A 24,775-nucleotide genomic window follows, 5' to 3' on the forward strand; every position below is an offset into this window, starting at 1 on the left:
ATGGGGCCAAGTGGAGCAGAAGATCTGTGGAGAAAGAGTTTGGGTGGACCTGCATGGGGCCAAGTGGAGCAGAAGATCTGTGGAGAAAGCGTTTGGGTGGACCTGCATGGGGCCAAGTGGAGCAGAAGATCTGTGGAGAAAGAGTTTGGGTGGACCTGCATGGGGCCAAGTGGAGCAGAAGATCTGTGGAGAAAGAGTGTGGGTGTACCTGCATGCAGGGGCCAAGTGGAGCAGAAGATCTGTGGAGAAAGCGTTTGGGTGGACCTGCATGGGGCCAAGTGGAGCAGAAGATCTGTGGAGAAAGCGTTTGGGTGGACCTGCATGGGGCCAAGTGGAGCAGAAGATCTGTGGAGAAAGCGTTTGGGTGGACCTGCATGGGGCCAAGTGGAGCAGAAGATCTGTGGAGAAAGAGTTTGGGTGGACCTGCATGGGGCCAAGTGGAGCAGAAGATCTGTGGAGAAAGCGTTTTGGGTGGACCTGCATGGGGCCAAGTGGAGCAGAAGATCTGTGGAGAGAGCGTTTGGGTGGACCTGGGGGTGGACCTGGGGGTGCAGCATTGGGCAGAAGACAGACAGCATCGGCATTCGTTGTGTGCAATGATAATCCAGTAAGAAGACGAAGACCATTAAGCAAGTAAATAAATCTACAGTTGATTTGCTTAACTAAAATTATCGATGGTCGTAATGGCATATTTTACATTTAGTTGCCCAAAATAGCAGCTATACAAGCTCCACGTGGTGAGCTTGTAGATCTGCTATTGTCAGAGAGCAACCAAACATGAAATGACTTCCTTTCGGATCTACTGGATCACTTCTCCACTAGTCCCTCCCTAACATTGTAGTCTAGCTTTTCTTTGTTTCAATTTAAATTGTCAATATGCTATATTTAGTCCTATAGTTTTAGTTATCAATGTCATAATAGTTAAGTTTCAATTTAGTTTACGTCAGTGCAAAAAACAGAACATTTTAGACTGCCAGATAATAGATAAAAAGTAGTAAAAAAAAAGTAGTGGATAGAAATAAAGGTATAGCTTGCAGCGTCACAATGTGCATATACCAGTGTATCAGCAGCAATGTCAAATGTGAATACAGTAGGCCTACAGATCTGCCGTTTGAGAACTACACACATTCAGTAGATTGTCTCAGTGCATTTATTGTCAGAAACAGAACGTCAGTGAGAAAGGGGGGCATTTGCCAAGGTGTTGTATGTTAATTCTATTCATATACCCCGAACAGATAGAATTCCTCTGGTGCCTGGTGGACACTTCTTTTCAGTAGCAAAACAGCCCAATCAGTGAATAAAACCTGCAGGGAAAACATGTGTTTTCAGAAATAAAAACCTTCATGAAAAGATTATAGGAATGCGAGTTGGAATGGCACATCTGTATGTAGGCATCTTTAGCAGCCGTGCCAAATGTGCAAATGTGAATTGCACTCCTATATTCATGTTTCACAGGTGTGTGTGTGTCAGAATCATCTTTATTGTCATATTACAGTTTTACAGGTAAAAAAGTGGGTGAAATTAGTTTTTGTGCATAGTTCCCATCGTGTGATTTTTCCCAAGAAAAACTAAGAAAGGGAAGAAGAGAGTGTAAGGAGATCAATGCAGGAAAAGAGAGACAAGTTTGAGCGCTTTTACCGCAAACGTACAGGTAAAGGTTTTTTTATGTGTGGTCTTAGATATTTACAATCTTTTGCGACAAAGTTTCTTAACTACTTTCGGTGCATATCTTTGGTCCAATGTACTAACAGTCCGACACACAATAGAGCGTCGCAGTCCCTCCCCCTTTCAGAACGACGAGTGGCCCAGGAAATGAATCGCAATGCATTTTTCCCGTAGGCTTTTCTTAAAGTATTTATTTAAAGACGGTTACGCCGCGGACAAAGCCAACTCGGATCGTGACAAATATTTTGGGCCGATCAAATCATTGGAAGAAGAAAATAAAGGCAGGAGACAACACAATTTGTTTTGTTTTTCTTCTTATAAATTATTTGATCGGCCCAAAACATTGTGTTCATTGTCATGATTTGTTTTGATTTGACTAAGACCTGGAGGCGTGATCAATGCCATTTGGCTATTCTGAGTGGCCAAAAAGAGCATTGATCACGCCTCCAGGTCTTTAGTTTACTCAAGTTAGGGAATAAGACCTGGTACTTAAGACACGCAAAATACAGCCCATATGAGTTATATGCAGTGTTGGGCAGTAGCTAGCTACAAGTAGCGAAGCTACATAGCTTACTACATTTATCAGTAGCTTGATGGTAGCTTCACTCCTTTTGAACCAAGTAGCGTTTTTTGTAGTGTAGCTATTTTTAGACCCAAGTAGTGACGTAGCTTTCAACAAAAGCTACAAAGTTACAAATTTACTGTTAAATAAAGTTTTGTGGGGGGAAAAAATCCCTGGAAAGAAATCCATGATTGGTTGGTTTAGATAAGAAGAGTCTGACACAAACAAACAGACCACCCGCATTCTCTAGTCTAAATCCCTGTCTCTCAGCTGGTGCGCAAATGGCTAGGCTGTGGCAATAATAATAATTAAAAAAAAGAACAAAAAATAACTAAAATCATTCATTTTTTGGAACCATGAACTTTAGTTCAAAATGTTGAATTATGAACTGAATTAGTTCCTTTAATTTTTTTTTACTGTGAACTGAACTATAGTTAATAAAAAAAAGAACTTTCCCAACACTGAACACATGAATCAGCCACACCGCAAGGTACATTAATACAAGTAAATGTGAAAAAGTTGACACCAAAAGCCAGACAGAGGGCTTGTTTGTTTTTTAATAAACAACCAAACTCAGCATTTTTTCCTGCCTATTAGGCTATTTGTTCGGTGGAAACTTGATCATGAAGTTGATAAAAAATATTTAAAAAAAAGTAGTGTCCATGTAGCTAGCTACTTTTGCCATGTAGCTTATAGTGTAGCTTGCTATAATTATCTGGGGATAGCTTTGTTGTAGTTGAGCTATATTTAATAGAGAGTAACTGGTAGTGTAGCTTACTACATTTTCCAAGTAGCTTGCCCATCACTGGTTATATGTAGCCTATAATAGAGACCTCACCAGACTTCTCCTCTCATCCACTTGTATTGAGTTGCTCACCCAGTGCATGAGGTGTTCTTCCGGGTTGGAACAGAGTGTATTCTGGGATTGGTATTGGGCCATACGTGAACGCGCTGGGCCGTTCATAGCATATAGCACGCGTTCAATTATGGAAAATAGCGTTCATGTATGGAGCATAGCGTGGGTTCACGTCAGTGGCGTCACTCCGTGGGTGCTCAGGAGCAGAAGCACCCACTGGCAAAATAATAAGCCAATAATAATAAGTTGCGGGGTGGGTGGGCACCTTAAAATATATAGGCTACTCTAAGGTAGGCACCCACTGTCGTTATAGGAACCTTCCGCCACTGGTTCACGTATGGCCCATATAGTGCCATGCATAGTGCCGCTCGAAGCTGCAATAGCACTTTCGGCCACCATGTCCATTTCGCTTCAATGTTTCCTCTCTGTGGTCTGGCTTTGGCTAAACTGAATTTACTTCCTGGTTACAGGTGATCACATGATATGCTGTTGGTCAAATAAATGAGTATACTGATACGCTCTGAAAGTGACCACACACATTTACAGAAGATATAGCATTTACTTTAAACAAAACACACTTCTAAAATATAAACCTGCAACTTGAAATGTTGTAATTAAACAATAAACACCCATTGTTTTGCTACACGAGACCTACTTCCATACAGGCAGTATGTAGTTATAGACCTACTTCCATACAGGCAGTATGTAGGCCAGACCTACTTCCATACAGGCAGTATGTAGGCCAGACCTACTTCCACAGGCAGTATGTTGGCGCACCCTGTGCGAGGACCCAGAGTATGATAACTGATACGCAGAAGGGTGAAATCAGCCTTCAACGGCTTCTGCCAGAAATACTGCGTTGTCATAATCAACTAGAGCCTGTTTTTGTGCCAACCGCAAACAACCTTTTTTTGCAGATAAAGTAAAGTTTTAGACCGTGGCCGGTTAGGGTTTGGGCCATGTTCACCCGCACAGTGCCACTCAAAGTGGCACAAACTACTGGGTTGGGCTGCTGGATGCAAGGGTCAACCCCTCTTATGTATGGCAGAAGCCGTTGAGGGCTCATTTGACCCTTGTGAAACTGATACAAGTCCTAGGGCTGATAACTATGGTGAAGGCCCCAGGGCTCTACGGCAGCGGACAACCAATCCTGCTGTACGTATTGGCCAAAGGTTTGGCCAAAGGTCACGTTTTGGTCGTCCCATAGTTCAAAGGTTATACGTTTGGTCATCCCCATAGTTCAAAGGTTACGTTGGGTCGTCCCATAGTTCAGAGTTACGGTGGTTTGTCCCATAGTTCATTTGGGTCAGCCCATAGTTCAGAGATACGGTGGGTTGTCCCATAGTTCATTTGGGTCAGCCCATAGTTCAGAGTTACGGTGGTGTTGTCCCATAGTTCATTTGGGTCAGCCCATAGTTCAGAGTTACGGTGGTGTTGTCCCATAGTCCAGTTGGGTCGTCCCATAGTTCAGAGTTACGTTGGTTAAAACACTTTGTCAAACACGAGATCCTTTGGTTTTGTCCGCCGCGCCTCCAATAAGTTTCCAACGTTTTCAACGCTCATCTACACGGCGACAGAGTTAGCGTTGGCGGCGGTGGCTGTCGTGTGCGGGCTGACCTTGGCGGGGTTGCGGCGCTCCTTGCCGCGGGCACACATCTGGCAGGAGGCGCAGGGCGCGTTGCAGCAGGGCAGGAAGCGACAGGCGGCGAGACGCCACAGGAGCCAGCCAGGAGAAACGAAGCACCAGCACAGACACACCGCGGTCGCTAGCACGCCTAGCGCTGTGTAGAGGATGGTTACTATGGACATAACAACAACAATATGATGGTTACTATGGAAACAACAACAATATGATGGTTACTCTGGAAACAACAGCAATATGATGGTTACTATGTAAACAACAACAATATGATGGTTACTATGGAAACAACAACAATATGATGGTTACTATGTAAACAACAACAATATGATGGTTACTATGGAAACAACAACAATATGATGGTTACTATGTAAACAACAACAATATGATGGTTACTATGGAAACAACAACAATATGATGGTTACTATGTAAACAACAGCAATATGATGGTTACTATGGAAACAACAACAATATGATGGTTACTCTGGAAACAACAACAATATGATGGTTACTCTGGAAACAACAACAATATGATGGTTACTCTGGAAACAACAACAATATGATGGTTACTCTGGAAACAACAACAATATGATGGTTACTATGGAAACAAGCAACAACAACATGGATTTTTTTTTCTTTCTTCTTCATAAATCAAGTGAATGGTTGAATCACAATGTAATCTATATAAAGCGCTGCGGATAAAAAGGCGATATATAAATAAATGCATCATTTATTATTTACAATGAAGGCCCCAATGAAGGCATTGTGTGAATGGTTGCCGTTACATTACAACCTCATTACACATAATGTCTGTCTACGCATTTGCACACGCACGCACGCGCGCACACACGCACGCACGCACGCACGCACGCACACACGCACACACGCACACACGCACACACGCACACACACACACACACACACACACACACACACACACACACACACACACACACACACACACACCTCCCAGTTGAGTAATGTATAGCAATATACAACAATAGCAGCTATTGTTTTGTTTTAAAAAAAAAACAATAGACCCCAAAACACTAGCTATATTATTGAATAGCTGTAGTGGTGTGTTTTTTTTGTCACACAGAGACTTTGCACAGAGAGAAGAAGAAGAAGAAGAAGAAAAAAAGCAATCAAAGGCTGCGAGTCTGTCTCAGAGCGTTTCTATTTGCCTCTCGCTGGAAGAGCAGGACCTCAAAAGGCTTCATTCTCAGGCCAAGAGAATCCATCAGAGTTTATTGGTTTACAACGACTATTTAGATGGCATTAACAACGACGGGGGGCGTGTACCTTTATACGCCCCCCCCCCCGGCCGTCATAGACCACACTTTGCATCTGAATGCTACTTTAGTTCATTTGTCTCGCTAATACAAGTGACCGACACAACAAAACAACCTGATTTATCATCCTCTCTCCCAAATGGAATCTTGAGTGAGTTTTTACAGGTTCAGAGTTCTGGGCTGAAAACAGTCACCGAGAGTCGCACTGTACTTTTACCATCTACACCGACAAGTGCACATCTACAAGCTCACAACGTGTCGTGCTGTGAGCTTGTAGATCTGCTATTCTCAAGTGATTAAAAAGAGGTGAAGTATAAAGTTTGTTTCAACAGGTCCTAAATGGATACAGACTATACTCTCAGGTTTTACTCATGGCATATAAATTAGTTGGAAAGATATTTACGTATACCGCAATATTTATGTAGCCTATAATATGGTTCTATGAAGTAACAATGTTATCCCGGTGTTGCTGTGGATGAAAAGCTTATTTACGGGTCGCGGTCGGTCAGCTGTTTAAAAACTAGGAAGAGACGCCTGCTCTATAGGCGCTTTCTTGCCACCTCTAGACGCGTATGTTTGGGTGTCTATAGTCCAATCAGGTAAACAGCCACGGTATGCCGAGCCAATCGTATGTCACTATACTCTTATTGATTACTTTTAAAGCCCTGAGAGGCCTGGCTCCCAGCTATATCTTGGATATGCCTGGAACCATACAGGCCAGTATAGTATATACGCACCCTTAGATCCTCAGGTCTGGCTCTCTTGGAAGTTCCCTCGATTCGCCTGGGCAACGGCCGGGCTTTTGCTGCCCCGGCACCCAGGCTCTGGAATGACCTACCTTTGGCTTTAAGGCTATAGCTAATTCAGTGTCAACTTTCAAATCACCTTTGAAAAGGGGAACTACCCATAGATCCGAAGTCCCGTTAGTCTGAACATGCACTGCTCCCGTGCTTGCGGTTAGGTTTAGGTTTGCTCCCGTGCTTGCGGTTAGCTTTAGGGTTAGAGATAGGGATAGTAATTTCGAAACAATGAACCTTCTGACTAATGACACGGCACCTTGAAAAGAGCTTTATAAATAAAGTTTATTATTATGAGTATTCTGATTATTATTACCCTTATTAGTTTCAATGAGAGGCCGAGAATTGCTCGTTTTTATTGAGTGAAAAATAAATTACGTAACCAGCGAACAATCGAGTACTAGACTAGGCTAATAATTATATAATAATGATATGTGAGTCGACTACCAAAAATCACTATTGGTGAATGCCCTATCCCCACAGTTACTCACCAGAGACTGACTCATCACTATTGGTGAATGCCCTATCCCCACAGTTACTCACCAGAGACTGACTCATCACTATTGGTGAATGCCCTATCCCCACAGTTACTCACCAGAGACTGACTCATCACTATTGGTGAATGCCCTATCCCCACAGTTACTCACCAGAGACTGACTCATGACTCGGCGCACCATTCGGTATCCCACAGTTCTTGTCTGCGGGAGGCGGCAGGCCAGTGGGCGTGTCCACAGAAGTAGGGGGCGGGGTCAGTATTGGCGTCGGCGGCTGAGACGGTACGACCACCTCATCTGCTGGAAGGAGGAGGCAAAATGACATGTTATTATATTTAGAATGAATATATTATCATATTTATTTTAATGACACGTTGTTTGATGCCACCATTGACTCCGTGAAGACCCCGTGATTCACCCCGGTGAACCGGAAGTAGTTGTTGGCCAATTTTGTGCCAACTCTGGTTCCCTTCGCTTATGTCGGGAGCGCCAATATAGTTACAGCGAGGTCACGCTGATTTTGTATTGAGCTCCTAACATCGTCCCTCACCTCAATTTGAGCTTCAATTAAAAAAAGAAATTATATTCATACAGTGTTGATATGAGAAGCAATGATATGGTGTTGTATTTGTCATATGAGAAGCAAATATGCATTTGTCATGTTGAAAAGTCAAGCAGCTAGGGACTGCCTAAACCTCATCTGTTATTTGGTAAATAACCTCTAAAATGTCACGTAGGCTACAGTACATTCCTACACAGTTAAATTTGGTGACTTCGTATCGTCCTCCACCCCCCTGTCCTCTGGAGTCCCCCAGGGCTCGATCCTTGGGACAATTCTATTCTCTTTATATTTACTTCCCATTGGCCTTATTTTTAAGAAACATGGCATTTCGTATCACCTTTATGCGGATGATTCGCAAATATACATGCCCCTTAAAAAGGAAAATAACGGCTCCCTGACACCTCTGCTTGACTGTCTAAGTGACATCAAGGCATGGATGGCTCTTAATTTTCTAAGTGTCAACGAAAGCAAAACAGAGGTTATAGTGTTTGGACCTGTCCTGGGATCGTTCCCACTGACCTAGGTTCCCTGCAGCCATATGTGAAACCTGTGGTTTCAAACCTTGGCGTCAAACTAGACAATGCCCTTAAACTTGACAAACAAGTCAATGCGGTAGTTAGCTCTAGTTTCTATCATCTGAGGCTGCTGGCCAAAATCAAGTCTGTGCTATCTTTTAGTGATTTTGAGCGGGTTATACATGCCTTTATATCTACGCGGTTGGATTACTGTAATGCCTTGTACGCTGGTTTAAACCAAGCCTCCCTTGCTCGACTCCAGCTAGTCCAAAACTCAGCCGCTCGTCTGCTCACAGGGACTCGCAGACGTGAGCATATCACACCTGTCTTGGCCTCCCTTCATTGGCTCCCTGTCCGCTTCAGAGTGGATTTTAAAATTCTTCTATTTGTCTTTAAATCTATAAATGGTCTGGCTCCTCTTTATCTGTCTGAACTTATTGAGGTTTATACTCCTACTAGGTCACTGCGGTCTGAGGGCCAGCTAAACCTCAGGGTCACAAAGAAGACCCGCTTGAAGTCCAGAGGCGACCGAGCCTTTTCCGTTGTAGCCCCTAAACTTTGGAACGCACTCCCCTCCCACGTCAAATCGGCCCCCTCCATTGAGACTTTTAAATCTCGCCTAAAGACCCACCTCTTTACCTTGGCTTTTAACCCCGCTTGAGTTCCTTCGGTCCTTGTATATGTTGTATATAATGTATATTGTCTCATTTGTTTTCACTGTTTGTACTTTGTTTTCTCGCTGTTGTTTTTCTGTGTGGTAGCTGTAGTGCATTTGTTTTTATTTTCTCCTGTACAGCACTTTGTAAACTCTTGAGTTTTGAAACGTGCTATATAAATAAAGTGATTGGATTGGATTGGACAGTCGCTAGTAACTACAGGCTGTGGTGTAAAACAATGTTCAATCCAGCTCAGTGGCCTTGTGGTTAGAGTGTCCGCCCTGAGACTGGGAGGTCGGGGTTCGATCCCCGGCCGGGTCATACCAACGACTGTAAAAATGTGACCCAGTGCCTCCCTGCTTGACACTCAGCTCAAGGGTTGGATTGGGAGTAAGTCCCTGCGACATACTAGCGTCATGTCCAAGGGGGTGTACTTGTACATCAAGCTGCCTCACGCTACAGAAACAGGAGATAGGCTCCTGCATTATGGGCCTCATGCATGGCTCGGCAAAGGCTACTTACTACTACTACTTACTGATCACACTACAGCGTCAAAGGTAACACATCTCCAAACCTTGGTGTCATATTTGACTCCAATCTAAACTTCAAGGCCCATATCAGTAACATTACTAAAGTGTCCTTTTATCATTTAAGGAATATTGTCAGAGTCCGTGGGTTTAGCTCACAGGCTGACACAGAAAGGCTAATGCACACATTTATTACTAGCAGGTTAGATTATCCCATTTTGGGGCGGGAACCCTGTCAGGATGTAATAGACATTTTTAGAATCTGATCTCGGGTCAGAATGGGTTATTGCAATGCTCTCCTATCTTGTGTCCCCAAAAAAGGCTATAACTAGTCCAGAATGCAGCAGCACACATACTGACCAAGACCAGACGGAGAGCACATGACATCACACCCATTTTAAATGGTTCATTTCACTGGTTGTCTGTTTGTTCCAGAATAGATTCTAAGGTCCTTCCTTCTGCTGGTTTTAATAAATCTATTCATGGAAACACACCTGCCTGTTTGTCTGAAATGCTCCCTGAGTATGTGCCTGGAGGAGCTCTCAGATCCTCTGGAACTGCCTATCTTTTAGAAATTCCTGAATAGACCTAAAACTAAAAAGGCACAGAGAAGCAGCCTTTATATAACGTGGAACAAGCCTGCCTGTAAACCTGCGGCTCTCTGAATCCACAGACATTTTTTTTAATAAATCTTAAGACATATATACCTTTTTAGCATTGCTTTTAACTATAGGTCATATCATTTAATCCCTGTTCACATTTATTTGTAATGTCAAATGTTTTTTTCCTTTCCTTTCTTTCTTCCTTTTGTTTCTTTAAATGTTTCCTCTATTTTATAATCTGTGAAGCACATTGGGTTGCACTTGCTGTATGAAATGTGCTATACAAACAAAATATTGATTGATTGATTGATTTGACATGTTTTCAGCTTGTAGATCTGCAGATCAGTCTGACCAGACAGACAGACAGACAGACAGACAGACAGACCTCTACACCCTGTCGTCAGATTCTCTTCCAGGTCACTGCCGTCTCCACAGTTGTCGATGTCCTTGTCGTCACACACCAGACTGAGAGGAATGCACTTCCCGTTCCGACACGTGAAGTAGGGTTCTCCTCTGCACTCTGACTGGTTGAAACCTGCAGTGTGGACACATTTAATCTGGATTAGAATGGATTTAAAGTAGAGGTATATTAATCTGGATTATAGAATGGTTTTAATGTAGAGGTATTAATCTGGATTATAGAATGGTTTAATCTGGATTAGAATGGTTTTAAAGTAGAGGTATTAATATGGATTAGAATGGTTTAATCTGGATTAGAATGGTTTTAATGTAGAGGTGTTAATCTGGATTAGAGGTGAAGGGGTGAAATAGGGTTCTCCTTTTTCACTGCAACAGGTTGAAACCTGAGTGTGGACGGATGAACCAGATTAGAATTACAGTATATTTACTCTGGCAGTAAAAGAGTTTAATAAATTAGATGCATCATGTATGTACTATGCAGATCATATAAGTATGGAGGCAGGCAGGCAGGCAGGCAGGCAGGCAGGCAGGCAGGCAGACAGACAGACAGACAGACAGACAGACAGACAGACAGACAGACAGACAGACAGACAGTTCGCGGCTTTTCGTGATGCTAGAGTGTGCCTGCACTGAGACAGAGACCGGCAGGTATAGGTATAGGTTGGTATAGGTCGGTATAGATAGATGTATGTTCCTATAGTCCTCACCCAGCCTAAAGGAGGTGAAGTCCCCGACGAAGTCCACCCGGGGCTGGGTGCCGCGGGTGACCAGCCGGAGGGTCAGGTGGTTCCCCGTGGACAGGACGGGCCGCGGGGGGCTCTTCCCGCACAGCGGCGGTCCCACGGGCGGGGCGCTGCGGTCCCGCCCGTCGTAGAACTGGACGTAGGAGCCGGCGTGGCAGGGGTCCGCCGCCCCCTGGCCGCCCGTCCCAGGCTCCTCGTGGTTGGCCGTGGACGTGGTCTCCTCCGCTTGTTGGAGCGGCGGGAGGAGAGGGGGGGCGGCGGCGGCGGGGGCGGGGCTCAGGGGCGCCGGCGCCACCCGCAGCAGGCTGTACACCAGGAAGAAGCGGAAGTGGAACTGGACCTTGTCCCGGGGGGACGCCGCCTGCATGGTCAGGTGGCAGTCCGTGGCCATGGTGACGAAGTAGTACTTCCGGGACTCGGTGTGCGAGTTGACCACCATGCCGTCGCCCCGCACCGTCTGGCCGCAGAAGTCCACCACGTTTACTGTTGTTGACGCATGGATAAATCACTGTTAAATGAATCCACCACGTTTACTGTTGTTGACGCATGGATAAATCACTGTTAAATGAATCCACCACGTTTACTGTTGTTGACGCATGGATAAATCACTGTTAAATGAATCCACCACGTTTACTGTTGTTGACGCATGGATAAATCACTGTTAAATGAATCCACCACGTTTACTGTTGTTGACGCATGGATAAATCACTGTTAAATGAATCCACCACGTTTACTGTTGTTGACGCATGGATAAATCACTGTTAAATGAATCCACCACGTTTACTGTTGTTGACGCATGGATAAATCACTGTTAAATGAATCCACCACGTTTACTGTTGTTGACGCATGGATAAATCACTGTTAAATGAATCCACCATGTTTTACATCTATCACGTTTACTGGAATAAATAGACTGTTAACACAGGAATAAATACATGTTCAGTTAAATACATGCAGCATGCACCGCCTGGCCACAGAAATCTATAGTACACTGTCTGAAACAGGTTTTAAATAATGAAACAACACACACACACACACACACACACACACCCACACCCACACACACACACACACACACACACACACACACACACACACACACACACACACACACACACACACACACACACACACACACACACACACGGTTTATGATGAAACAATAAGGTTTACATGATGAAACAAAAAGGTTTTAATGATACAACAAAGTTTTAAATGCTGAAACAATAAGGTTTAAAATTCACCAGTATGTGCATAAGGTTTTAAGTATAGGTGTTACCGTGTCAAAATGTGTTGAACCCAAAATGCAGAGTCACGACTTACAAACAGTAAGTCGTGACATGGACAAAAGCCATGTAGTGTTCAAACACTCATTTATTAGTTAAATGCAGAACAAAAGCAAGGCAACAAAAACGGGCAGAGGATAAGTAATCCCAAAATGCAAAAAGGTTTGTGCAAGTTACCAGAGGTATTCAAGGCAGGGTCCAGAGGAACAGAGACACAGGCAAGAGCTCCAGGGTAGACAACATAACAACAATGTATGAACTGACAAAGTGTGAGTGCAATTATATAAGGGGCAGGCTGATTGACAAAGTGTTCACAGGTGGGATGACGAGGGGGTTGGAGACAGGTGAGTGAACTGACTGTGTGAGTGGAAGGGAAAGTGGGAGTGGCCAGGTCTGACATGGTCTGTGGAGAGACAGATCCTAACAATAGGCCTATGTTCACTGCTATAATCAGGGGCAGTTCTAACCTGCCCCACTATAGGGTGAGCTGGAAGAATACAAGTCCACCAAAAATGTTAAGGGGTCCGCAAAAGAATCCCCCCAAACCGCCGAAATGCATAGAAAACGATGTCATAAAACGATTGTAATATCAGTTGTGGTCTGAACACTTCTCATAAATGCATATAGAAAACAACTATGTTAGACAGCAGTCTGTTTTTGGCCTAATCAATCAATCAATCAATCAATCAATCAATCAATCAATCAATCAATCAATGTATCTATTTACGTAAATAAAAATGTGGTTCGTGAAAATGCACAACTCTGTCTGTCTGTCTGTCTGTCTGTCTCAAACACATTACCAAAATGTACATTTCAATACAAAATGTGAGACGCCCAGAGGGGTTTAATAACAAAACGACAGGCAATATTAGGATTATATGGTCGAATATGACATCAAATCGAATGTTTGCACACGATATAATATAATTCTGTTCCCCACCCTCTCTTTATTTATTAGCTCTGTGTATTAATTTTGTATAGGCATACAGTAACATGTGGATTGTATATGTTTTGGTGTATTTATTGTATTGTATATTTTAACCATATTGTTAAAGAATACCACGGGGGTTGAGAATACAGAAGGCTCCAGATATTGGGTGAAATAATGAAGCGTTTTGTCGAAAATGGTGTGAGATCCTAAACACAGGCTTCATCTGACGGTTGACCTGATGGCACTTTGCATCCAAGAAGAAACTAAACAACTGATACACTGTACATACAAGAGAAGAAAAGAGCTGGCAAGAAGTGATTCATGAACTCGAGGAATATAAAGCGAAAGAGGAGGAAGAAAAGAAAGAGACAGATGGACGAGGGATATAGGAGACTACACAACGAACATGCAATTTATTTTTGGAAAGATATCTATCGCAAAACTGGTGGAGAGAAATCACGACCATGCCTTTGCGGAAAACGGAGAAAAACCAAGAGAGAATAAATTAAAGAATGACGTCTGGACCGAGTCCTCCGCGTCATCACTGGAATCGGGTGGGACTGTTCTAGACTGTAGAACAAACAGGTGGGAGACTGGGAGACCAAATAACACGTTGGTGCAGCGCCTCCTTTTTTTAGGGAATTATATGGGAATCCCAGAGAAGGGCATTCCCAAACAAAAGCACATCATCATTTATCCCCTTTAAATATAAGGGCAGAAAGGCATCCATTGATACATACTGCAGTATATAGCCTATATGCATGGTTGATGCTGATGTCCATTTGGCCTTGAAAAGAATCACACCCGTGTGAAGTGAGGGGCACTCTTATCATCGTACATCATCATGCATCATCTCATATATGCCTATACTGGCCAATCAGAATGCCTGTTTTTACTGTTATTACTTTAATTTACTCATATTTGGCGTCTTGGCGGACATTTGACCTATAATTTCTCCTTTCATTGCCGATGGCAAATATGAGACGTGTGGCAGGGGCACCGTCAGGCTCTCAAAATGTTTGTTTATTTATTATGTTTTCTTTGGTGTATATTTATTGTATTTTAACTGTTCGTGAGTGCATGCAGGCCCCATAATTAATGTAGGCCTATTTGTATTTTTGTTCCGGAGTGGATCTTCACATATACAGCCTATTGGTTTATTAACTTGAGTGACGACACCCAGACCTGCAGTTGACTTGATTCCCACTTATTTAAAGGTTTCAAGGCAATAGCCATGTATCTTGAGAAAGCCCAGAGGGGCGAAACGTTATTGTTATACTGTAGGTTGAAATAAAGAGGACGGGCAGCAGAATTATATTGTGTGCGGACATTCAATATTGTTTTCTTCATTTGATATTTTTTTGGGTCCACCACTGTATATTTAAAAACTGTGGGATGTGCATATCCTTTTCCTTCTTCGAATATGACATCCAGGCATTTAATAGCACTTAGTTCACACACAATTACACATGCACGCACGCACGTGCACGCACACACACACACACACACACACACACACACACACACACACACACACACACACACACACACACACGCACACACGCACACAGACACACACTGTACACACACACACACACACATTATGTCGCTAAGATTTGGCTTTGGGCTTGTTTTTGGAGGTTGGTTGGCTTATTTCTCTCACAGTCAACACTGACACACACACACACACACACACACACACACACACACACACACACACACACACACACTTTATTTTATCAAATAAAAGTAGAGGCATCAACAAAACATTGAAAAGTAGCTGATTACTCATCCATATAGAGAGTGTGAACTCCCTCTGCCCTTCCTCTCCCGGACCCTCCCCTTCATCCCGGACCCTCTGGGCTGCAGGCCAACATAATGGTCAGATTAACGACCACCCCTGGAGTTTATGAGTTTCGTCTCCCTGGGAAACGACCGGGCTCTTCTGCCCTGACCTCCTCCAACCCCCTCATTATCAAGGAAGGGGGGAAAGAAAATCCCAAATAGTCTAATTATTATCAAAAGATTGCTAATTGATATTAATGTAATCTATTATTCCATTATATAAGACAAAAGAAAGAAAAGCAGGTGCGCACTTCCTCTAGAACATTCAAAGCTTTAAGAATTGGAAATCTTTTTGATCTGCTCTGAAGAAGGCTGTTGCCTGAAACGCACCGGCATTCGCAATAAAACATGAGAAATTGCATCAGAGCCATATAGTCTTGCATCTTTTATTTAGGAGTGCTGCGTCTGCTTTATCCCTATTGGTTTATGAGCTAAGCAAGCCTACATGAGGCCTATAGCTCACACAGACACAAGGTGAGATCGGATCTATAGCCTACTATCAAAGATGTATTTGATCCATTTTCACATTTGCATAACTAAAGTATAAAAGTCAGACTGGATTAACTACGTCAATGATCCATGAGGCTATATACAAAAATATTAATACATTATTCCAAAGTCACACATTGTGCCACTATATAGGCCCATTACTCAGTTGGACATTAAACAATAGTCAATAACTTGTTAGAATTAAAGCAAATATTGGACTTTTACTCCACCACAGCCATTTGAAAACTTTAATGGTTACTTTATGGATTTTATAATTATAAACTTTAATTATTTCATATACCGGTAGTTATTTTGTATAGATTTCAAATATAACTATCAGCCCTATATGTATTTCGGCCATTTGAAATTAGCATGCATCTTATAAATGATTTCCAATTACCGGTATATACATTTGAAAACATGTGTGAAATGTGACATTCTGCAGACACCAATACGTTTGGGTCCTACATTTAGAATTCCATGCAGACTTTGACTTGTATCCGAGTATATAGGCTATATTTCTGCATTGCAGTATTGATACTTTTACTTACAAGTACTTTTCCCACCAAGAACAATCAGCTATGGAACAGCTATACTGTGATCTCATCAAAGTCTACTTCACTAAAAATACTTTAAATAAATATAAGCATGAATAATTTGAAAACATTTAGTTACTTTGTACATTATTACAAAAAATTAAACACTTCAGGCCTTATATACATTTCAGCCATTTGAAAATACTGTAGCCATTTTCAAAATATTTGTATACATTTGAAAAACTTGAAACAAGGCATTCTGCATACTGAGTATAGCCTTACTTTTACTATTGGTAACTAACTAATACAATTTGATGCCAATATGGTTGTACTTTTACTCAAGTACATTTTTAATTTCGGACTTTTACTTGTAACAAAGTGTTTCTATATTGCAATATTGATGCAGTATATATTGACACTTTTACTATAGACAAGTACACAAATGAGTAGCCTACTTATTCCACCACAGAATATGATGATGCGGTTTGAAATGTATTGTCTTTAAATTGTCAAACAAAAAGATAAAAAAAAAAAAAAAAAATACATAACAATTAATGGAATCTTCACTCACCAGTTTCGATAGCTCTGCTGTTGGCCGTCATTAAACAAATGGTGAGGAGCAGCCTGGAGAAAAACATCATGTTCTCCATAATATATAAAGAATATTACTCCTCCTTCACCAACTGCTGTTGGCCGTTATTAAAGAAACAGTGATGGAACATGCTTCTCTTTCACAAACAACAACTACAACTTAGAAGTTAGAAGAAGAAGAGTGTGACTGTGAGATGAATAAACTTAAAGTCCGTTCCAAACCAAACATATTTGCTGTTTGTCTCTCATCATCTGAATCAGAACATGATCAGCAGTACAGCTGTTGTTTAGAAACTCCTGCTGAATGAATGTGGACCAGATCTCATACTAGAGGCACCATGCAGAGACTGTGGTCTGTTTGTCTATCACACACGCTGGCTTTTGTCCATGTGAACCCCTCTCTCTCTCTCTCTCTCTCTCTCTCTCTCTCTCTCTCTCCATGTCCAAGGATTATTCCCATGACAACCCCCCCCCCCCCCCCCCCCTCCGGCTCCTCCCCCTCCACTTCCCAGCAGAACTCAAATGGACTAAACTTTGCAATGGATCAAACAATACATGCTGCTCAGCTCTGGTCCTTATGGACCATCTATTGAACTAACTAACTAACTAACTAACTAACTAACTAGATAGATAGATAGATAGATAGATAGATAGATAGATAGATAGATAGATAGATAGATAGATAGATAGATAGATAGATAGATAGATAGATAGATAGATAGATAGATAGATAGATAGATAGATAGATACCGTTATTACAAGGTACAAGTTGCTGGTCCTTTCTTAAGGCAAATCAATCAAAGCAAAAAATGTGGATTGCTTGAGTGGAAACCTCAATATGTATGCATGTATATATATATAATATATAAGTGTGTGTGTGTGTGTGTGTGTGTGTGTGTGCGTGTGTGTGTGTGTGTGTGTGTGTTTGTATTTGGCTGATAAATACTTACATGTTATCAGGGGAGACATTTTCCGGTTAATTTTCGTGTCATAATGGATATACAAACCAGGTCACTAAAACAGAAATATTGATCAGATCAGTAAAATAAATAAATGCCTTATACAGCATTATATCTTTGCAACAAAAGTGACCTTTGAATGACACCTCATAAGGTCAGAGGTCAAAGAGTTTATAGAACCTCCCTGTAAACCCAGACGTTTTCATTTCCCTCCGAATAATAACCTTGTGTCACCAGGCTTTTTTCCACCTCGGAGGAAAGCCTGGTCTGTGTTACTAAATCGGGAGCGGATGATATCGTTACGTCATGTTGTAGTCATTGTTCTGTAGTCACTCATTGTTCTGTAGTCATTGTTTTGTATAGTCATTGTTTTGTAGGCCAGAACCCTCAATCTGGAACTGCCTCCTCTATAGAACTCCCGGGGTGGTCACGTAGTTCGCGCATACGGCGGCCCCCCGCACTGTGGTTGGTTGCAATTACATGCAACTATACTCAAATCAGTGGTGTGGTTTGGTCTTTATTAGACTGGTTAGTCTGGGATTTTACAACTAAGGCCAGATTCACACTATGGTCCCGGGTGCGCACTCGGGACCACTTGGCAGATGTGGTCGTGTGAATGCTGCGTGCGTACCGTTCCCGGGAGCGGATCACCCAACCATTCCTGGGACCGCGTGGGGAGGTAGTCTCTGGACCGATTGAAGTGTACTCGCCGGATGCCATCGGTACTAAAAGGCCAACGTGAATCTTGGCCAGCGGTGACCACCAGGCAATCGTATTCGGGACCAGTTCGATTAAATCGGACTCAGTGTGAATCCGCCCCAATTCAAACAAGACAACAAATGAGATGCAAAAACATCTTTATTGTTCTGCTGTCAAGTTTCAATCACCTTCAGTTTATGCTGTTATATGATGACTATAATCACCTTCAGTCTATAATAATAATCATCATAAACACACGTTACAGACTACTGCATTCAAAAAGCGGCACATTAAAATAATAAATGCCTTAGTTAATTGTAGAAAATATATAAAACAAACTGCCTGATAAAAAATAAAAAAATAAAAAAACTGTATATATTGCAAACACACACAGCAGTAGGGATGGACCCGAGCCCATTACATACTCAATGACAAATCTATCGAGTATCAATACGGGTTGGGCTTATTGAGTACCCGGTATCAATAAGGTTTGGCCTTATCGAGTACCCGGTATCAATAACCTTTGGGCTCATCAAGCCTGTTATGGAGCATGGCGGCCCATGACGTCATGTTTAAACAATCAAGACAAGAGGCAATCAAGAAATAAGTGGAATCACCCATGCTGGCACAAACATTTCGGTCTGAAAGTGAATCGATACCTGTGCCAACCAGCGCTGCCCGGGTAAACAAAATTACTCTTTTAAAGTGACGGTACACACATTAACCAGTTAACATTGAACAGTTTCTTCAATAATATTTTCCAAAAGTAAAAAGGTCAAAAGGTAACTTTCCTTTCATAAAGGGCTGAAGAGACAGAGGTTTTATTGTGTTCTTTTCTTTATAATCATAATATAAAGCCATTTAACACTTATTGCACATTAATGAATGGTTGATTTAATGATAGGCACAAATATATATTTTAACTTTTGTCATCTACATTTCATTTTAGGTGGTGTTCAGCCACAAACTCACAGGCTGGCCAATGAAACTAAACTAATGCTACCGGTTCTGTTCAGAATTTGTCGTCGCACGTCTTTCAACAAAATATTAGAAAACGCTCAATAGTAGGCTCGATAAAAGCCTGTATTAAAAAAATTAAAAAATAAAAAAATTAACGAGCTCCATCCCTACACAGCAGTAGCGTTGAATGAAAGGCAAGCAGCAACGTGTAAAATGTTTAAAATGTAAAGCATGAATCTGTGACGGAATCAAATGTTTGAAATGTAAAGCATGTAAAGTAACTAACACTGCAGTGGTGTTTAAAAAAAAAAAGGCTACACAAAAAAAAAAAAAAAACCTCTCTCTCTCTCTATGCCTGTACTGTAAATGATTAGTTAGTTTAACGCAGCTCTGTATCTCTATATTTAAACCATACAGTAAATCTCCCTGTATCTCAGGTAAAAGTGCCTCCATTCCAATGTTAAAATAATTGTTTAATGCAATCAAATAATAGGACTTTTCTGTTTGGATTTATAGGCTGTCAAGGCCAGACAGTAGTTTTTTGCCACTCAGTAGGCGTTCCCGCATAACTTCTGGTTATGATGATGACGACGCATATACCCTCTATAGTTAAATGGTAATCGGGTTGCCGTTTGCAAAGGCTGCTTGTATTTAATTAGCCGAGTGTCAATAGGTTGGTTAATATAGCGTGAGATTACCTCTTTCAAAGTGACTTATACCGACCACACACCTGGTAAATGCTTAGAGACTTGGAGACCTAGAGAGTTGGAGTTGTGCGAGCTACTATACCTGATAGCCAAGATGGTTAACATAGCGTCACATTCATTTTAACCACTTTGACCATATTTTATATTTTGGCTGTTTAAAACATATAGCAGGGTCAAACCGTGTTTTTGGATTATCGTGCAAATTTGTGCAAATATTTTAATAATATATAGGCCTACCGTATATATTTTTGAAGCGAACATTTTAACTGTAATCTTTGCTTCTAGGGGGTCCCTGACACAACATTATTTTTGAGATGGGGGCCAATACAACATATTTGGGGGTCCTTGGCGTGATCTAAAATCGCAATTATTTTAGATAATCACAATTATTTTGACATAATCGTCATAGTCGTTGTTCATACATGATAATAGCAGAAATAGCTGATCCGGAAGCTTACAACGCATTTGTGACATGTTGTAAGCATTAAATGTTAAATTAAATATTAAGGTAATTCTAATGTCCAATGCCAAAAACACAATTCAATTAAAGTAAATTAAAGTTACTAGTTCCTTAAATACATTACTTATTACTTGGTATTAAGCGTTAATATATTAATATAATCTAATTTGGTGGGAAAGTTACTGGGGAAAGTAATAATTCATCCATTCAACTTCAACCGCTTATCCGGAGTCGGGTCACAGGGGGGGGGGGGGGGCAACATACTAAGAGTAATATGTTAGTTAGACCCTCCAGAAAAATGTGAATATTTGATTGCATAATTTACCGCATAATCAGCCAAAATGGTGCAGATTATGCAGAGGTCAATTTCTTTAAAAAAACGATGCATAATCGCGTAAACTTCCAGCATATTTCACTACATAAAACCACATAAACGCCACATATTTCATAACTTTCTTAATATTTCGCATTTCAAAACTTTCCACATTATGTAGCAACTTTCCGCATATTATGGCAACTTTCTGCATATTTCGCAACTTCCCGCAATTTCACAGCACAAAATCAATCATATAAATATATTTCATGCATTGCAAAATTTTTGCCCGCGTTTTTCTGGAGGGTCTAATTAGTAACTATAGCTCCTGTCACTAGATTCATAGAGTAAACTTCAGTCAAAACTAAAAAACAAACAAAAACATGTCCTTCGTTAACACTGTTAGAGCAAGTGCTTCAATCCCGTCATTGGTGATCATAGTGGTTCTCACCATGCGGTTCGGGGACCACCCAGGGGACCCTTACAGGTCTGTAACTCTGAGAGTGTAACACATGGAACCAAATGGACCCTTACAGGTCTGTAACTCTGAGAGTGTAACACATGGAACCAAATGGACCCTTACAGGTCTGTAACTCTGAGAGTGTAACAAATGGAACCAAATGGACCCTTACAGGTCTGTAACTCTGAGAGTGTAACACATGGAACCAAATGGACCCTTACAGGTCTGTAACTCTGAGAGTGTAACACATGGAACCAAATGGACCCTTACAGGTCTGTAACTCTGAGAGTGTAACAAATGGAACCAAATGGACCCTTACAGGTCTGTAACTCTGAGAGTGTAATACATGGAACCAAATGGACCCTTACAGGTCTGTAACTCTGAGAGTGTAACAAATGGAACCAAATGGACCCTTACAGGTCTGTAACTCTGAGAGTGTAACACATGGAACCAAATGGACCCTTACAGGTCTGTAACTCTGAGAGTGTAATAAATGGAACCAAATGGACCCTTACAGGTCTGTAACTCTGAGAGTGTAACACATGGAACCAAATGGACCCTTACAGGTCTGTAACTCTGAGAGTGTAACACATGGAACCAAATGGACCCTTACAGGTCTGTAACTCTGAGAGTGTAACACATGGAACCAAATGGACCCTCACAGACCTGGCTAGACAGCTAGGGGTCTCCCCCAGACCACATGTTAGAGATAACCACTGGCTTATACTAGCAATGTGTGTGTGTGTGTGTGTGTGTGTGTGTGTGTGTGTGTGTGTGTGTGTGTGTGTGTGTGTGTGTGTGTGTGTGTGTGTGTGTGTGTGTGTGTTTATGTGTGTGTGTGTGTGTGTGTGTGTGTGTGCGCGCGCGTGTGCGTGGTTGTGCGTGTGTTTGTGAATATATAACTATATAGCCTACTAGCAGTGCAGAGCAAGGTCACGGGGTCATAGGGTCACAGGCCAAAGGTCACAGTGGTGTCTGTGTACACGTGGAGGAGAGTGGGGGAAGAAGGCATCAGCGTGAGTCGCAGAGTTGATGACGTCATCTCTCTGCCCCGGATAACGATGACATCGGTATCATCTTTCAAATGAAACCTGAGGAGCGGGGAGAGAGAAAATATCAACCTGCGGGGCGCAATACAGCCACATCTATTAACAAAGCGGTTGAGGGACATTAATGTCCATCCGCTTATTATTAGATGGTACCGTTCATTCCTAACTAAACGGGTCAGTGTGAATGGCACTATGTCAGAGCGCAGAACCATGAGTACTGGAGCACCCCAGGGCTGCGTTAGCTCACCTGTCCTTTTTTACTCTGTATACTAATGAGTGTAGAAGTGGCAACCCGAACAATTACATCATTAAATTCTCGGATGATACTGCCATCTTAGCCCTTCTGGATAAGGATAGGGATTTAGCCGACTACTTTTTAGTGACGACAACCACCTTATTCTTAATGTTAAGAAGACACAAGTGTTGGTGACCACAGGCCTGTGGTCATCCATGACTCGACCATCTCACAGGTCTCCTCATATAAATACAAAGCACTTTGGGTCAACTGCTGTTGTTTTTAAATGTGCTATATAAATAAAATTGACTTGACTTGACTTGACTTGAACATACTGGATGTGACTGCAGTCTAACTGTGTTCTATCAATGCAACATACTGGATACATAGATTCATACATACATACATACATACATACATAGACTATTATTATGGTCCACAGCAGGGCAAAGAGTCAGTTCCTATCAGCTCCACCATCTTGGAATCCAGGATCTGTTCAAAACACACCATTATTCATTCTTATTATTCAGGATCTGTTCATGGTACCATGCATGATGATTAGCTCCACAATATTTGAATATTATAAGCACACCTGGGAGTCTATTATAGTAATGTTAACTCCATAGACAAAACACCTGGGGTTAGACTAAGTAAATGTTTACTCCATAGACGCATACAAAACACAGAGAACAAAAATCACGGCAATCCATCTTTACTGTTTTCACCAATTCTTTCCCACCTTAAAGTTTTCCCTGCTCTTTTCACCACTTATTTTTCCCACCTTGAGTTCAGCTCTCAGAAGGATCTGGCTGTCTGGCGAGGCTCCGTCCAGATGGAACCACTGATCCAGGACCAGCTGTGGTTCTGACAGCAGCTCTCTGACCGGAAGCACCAGAGACCCCAGAGGCTCATCCCATCCACTGGACAACTGTTGTAGAATACAATACATATGGTTAAATATAGACCCAGAGGAAGGTCCATCCACTGTTATATAATAGGCTACATTATGGTTAAATATAGACTCCAGAGGATGATCCCATCTAAGTTAGCCTACTAGCGTAAAGTTTAATTATTTAAGAGTAAGACTATGTGATATTTATTATGTGTGACGGTAAGTTAGTCTACTAGTGTACACAAGAAATGTGGCATTGACCGCTCAAACTGTTTGTGAGATTAGCAGTAGCACACACACACACACACACACACACACACACACACACACACACACACACACACACACACACACACACACACACACACACACACACACACACACACACACACACACACACACACACACACACACACACACACACACACACACACACACACACACACACACACACACACTTTACCTTGAAAATGAGCATCTCGAGTTTGGGGTCACGAACCAGGAAGTAGAAGCTCTGCCTCCACTGAGGGTCGACTGAGCGATCGCACATCTGCACAGAAGAGACGCGCCAAAGGTCAAAGGTCAAGAAGAACGGTTCATGGCTTGGTTTACCTAACCTATGATGAGTCACCATTTTTTTTCTGGGACTCTGTGGCCATGTGGAGTCACGTGGATCACATGAACGCAAAAACAAAATAAATCTGATAAAGTCTATACAGGAGTTAATGACATGATGAAACATGCCCAAAGCGTCACATGACCAAAGTGTCACCTTGGTTCTGTGGGTGGTTCCTCCCAGGACTAGCTCCGCCCCCGCTTTGGGCTCTTTGCCGCTCTTCTTCATCTACAGAGGAAAACAATAGATTATATACAGTTCATAATGCTCTTCTAAAACACACCACATAAACACAGGAAATAACAATGACACGGAGGATAAAACGAGCTATAGGCCTATGCTGAAATGCAGTATAGCGAGCATAATGGGTTAAAACATTTAGAGGATAAAAGCAGATTTAAAAAAGTGAGCATTTCA

General features: G+C 42.0%; 2 protein-coding genes across 2 annotated transcripts in view; both read right to left on the bottom strand.

The window, feature by feature from the left end:
- Positions 1–4,646: 4,646 nt before the first annotated feature.
- On the bottom strand, positions 4,647–18,687 carry ldlrad2 (low density lipoprotein receptor class A domain containing 2; the record flags this gene model as incomplete). The annotated part of the gene is made up of 6 exons (XM_080790957.1): positions 4,647–4,882; positions 7,459–7,605; positions 10,553–10,702; positions 11,295–11,813; positions 16,989–17,041; positions 18,599–18,687. 6 exons carry the CDS (start codon positions 18,685–18,687, stop codon positions 4,647–4,649), a joined length of 1,194 nt encoding a protein of 397 aa, XP_080647083.1.
- Positions 18,688–22,004: 3,317 nt separating this feature from the next.
- The window catches only part of LOC308330341 (extended synaptotagmin-1-like), a 48,443-nt gene continuing 45,672 nt past the window's right edge, over positions 22,005–24,775 (bottom strand). Inside the window, exons 47-51 of the mRNA XM_080785190.1 lie at positions 24,515–24,586; positions 24,206–24,292; positions 23,632–23,778; positions 23,269–23,342; positions 22,005–22,657 (exon numbers count right to left, since the gene is read on the bottom strand). Coding sequence (XP_080641316.1) covers positions 23,280–23,342; positions 23,632–23,778; positions 24,206–24,292; positions 24,515–24,586 — 369 coding nt within the window. The 3' untranslated portion in view covers positions 22,005–22,657; positions 23,269–23,279. The remainder of the gene's footprint in view (positions 22,658–23,268; positions 23,343–23,631; positions 23,779–24,205; positions 24,293–24,514; positions 24,587–24,775) is intronic.

This window comes from Protomyctophum bolini (assembly GCF_963924005.1).
Source record: "Protomyctophum bolini genome assembly, chromosome: 2".
Taxonomy (NCBI): domain Eukaryota; kingdom Metazoa; phylum Chordata; class Actinopteri; order Myctophiformes; family Myctophidae; genus Protomyctophum; species Protomyctophum bolini.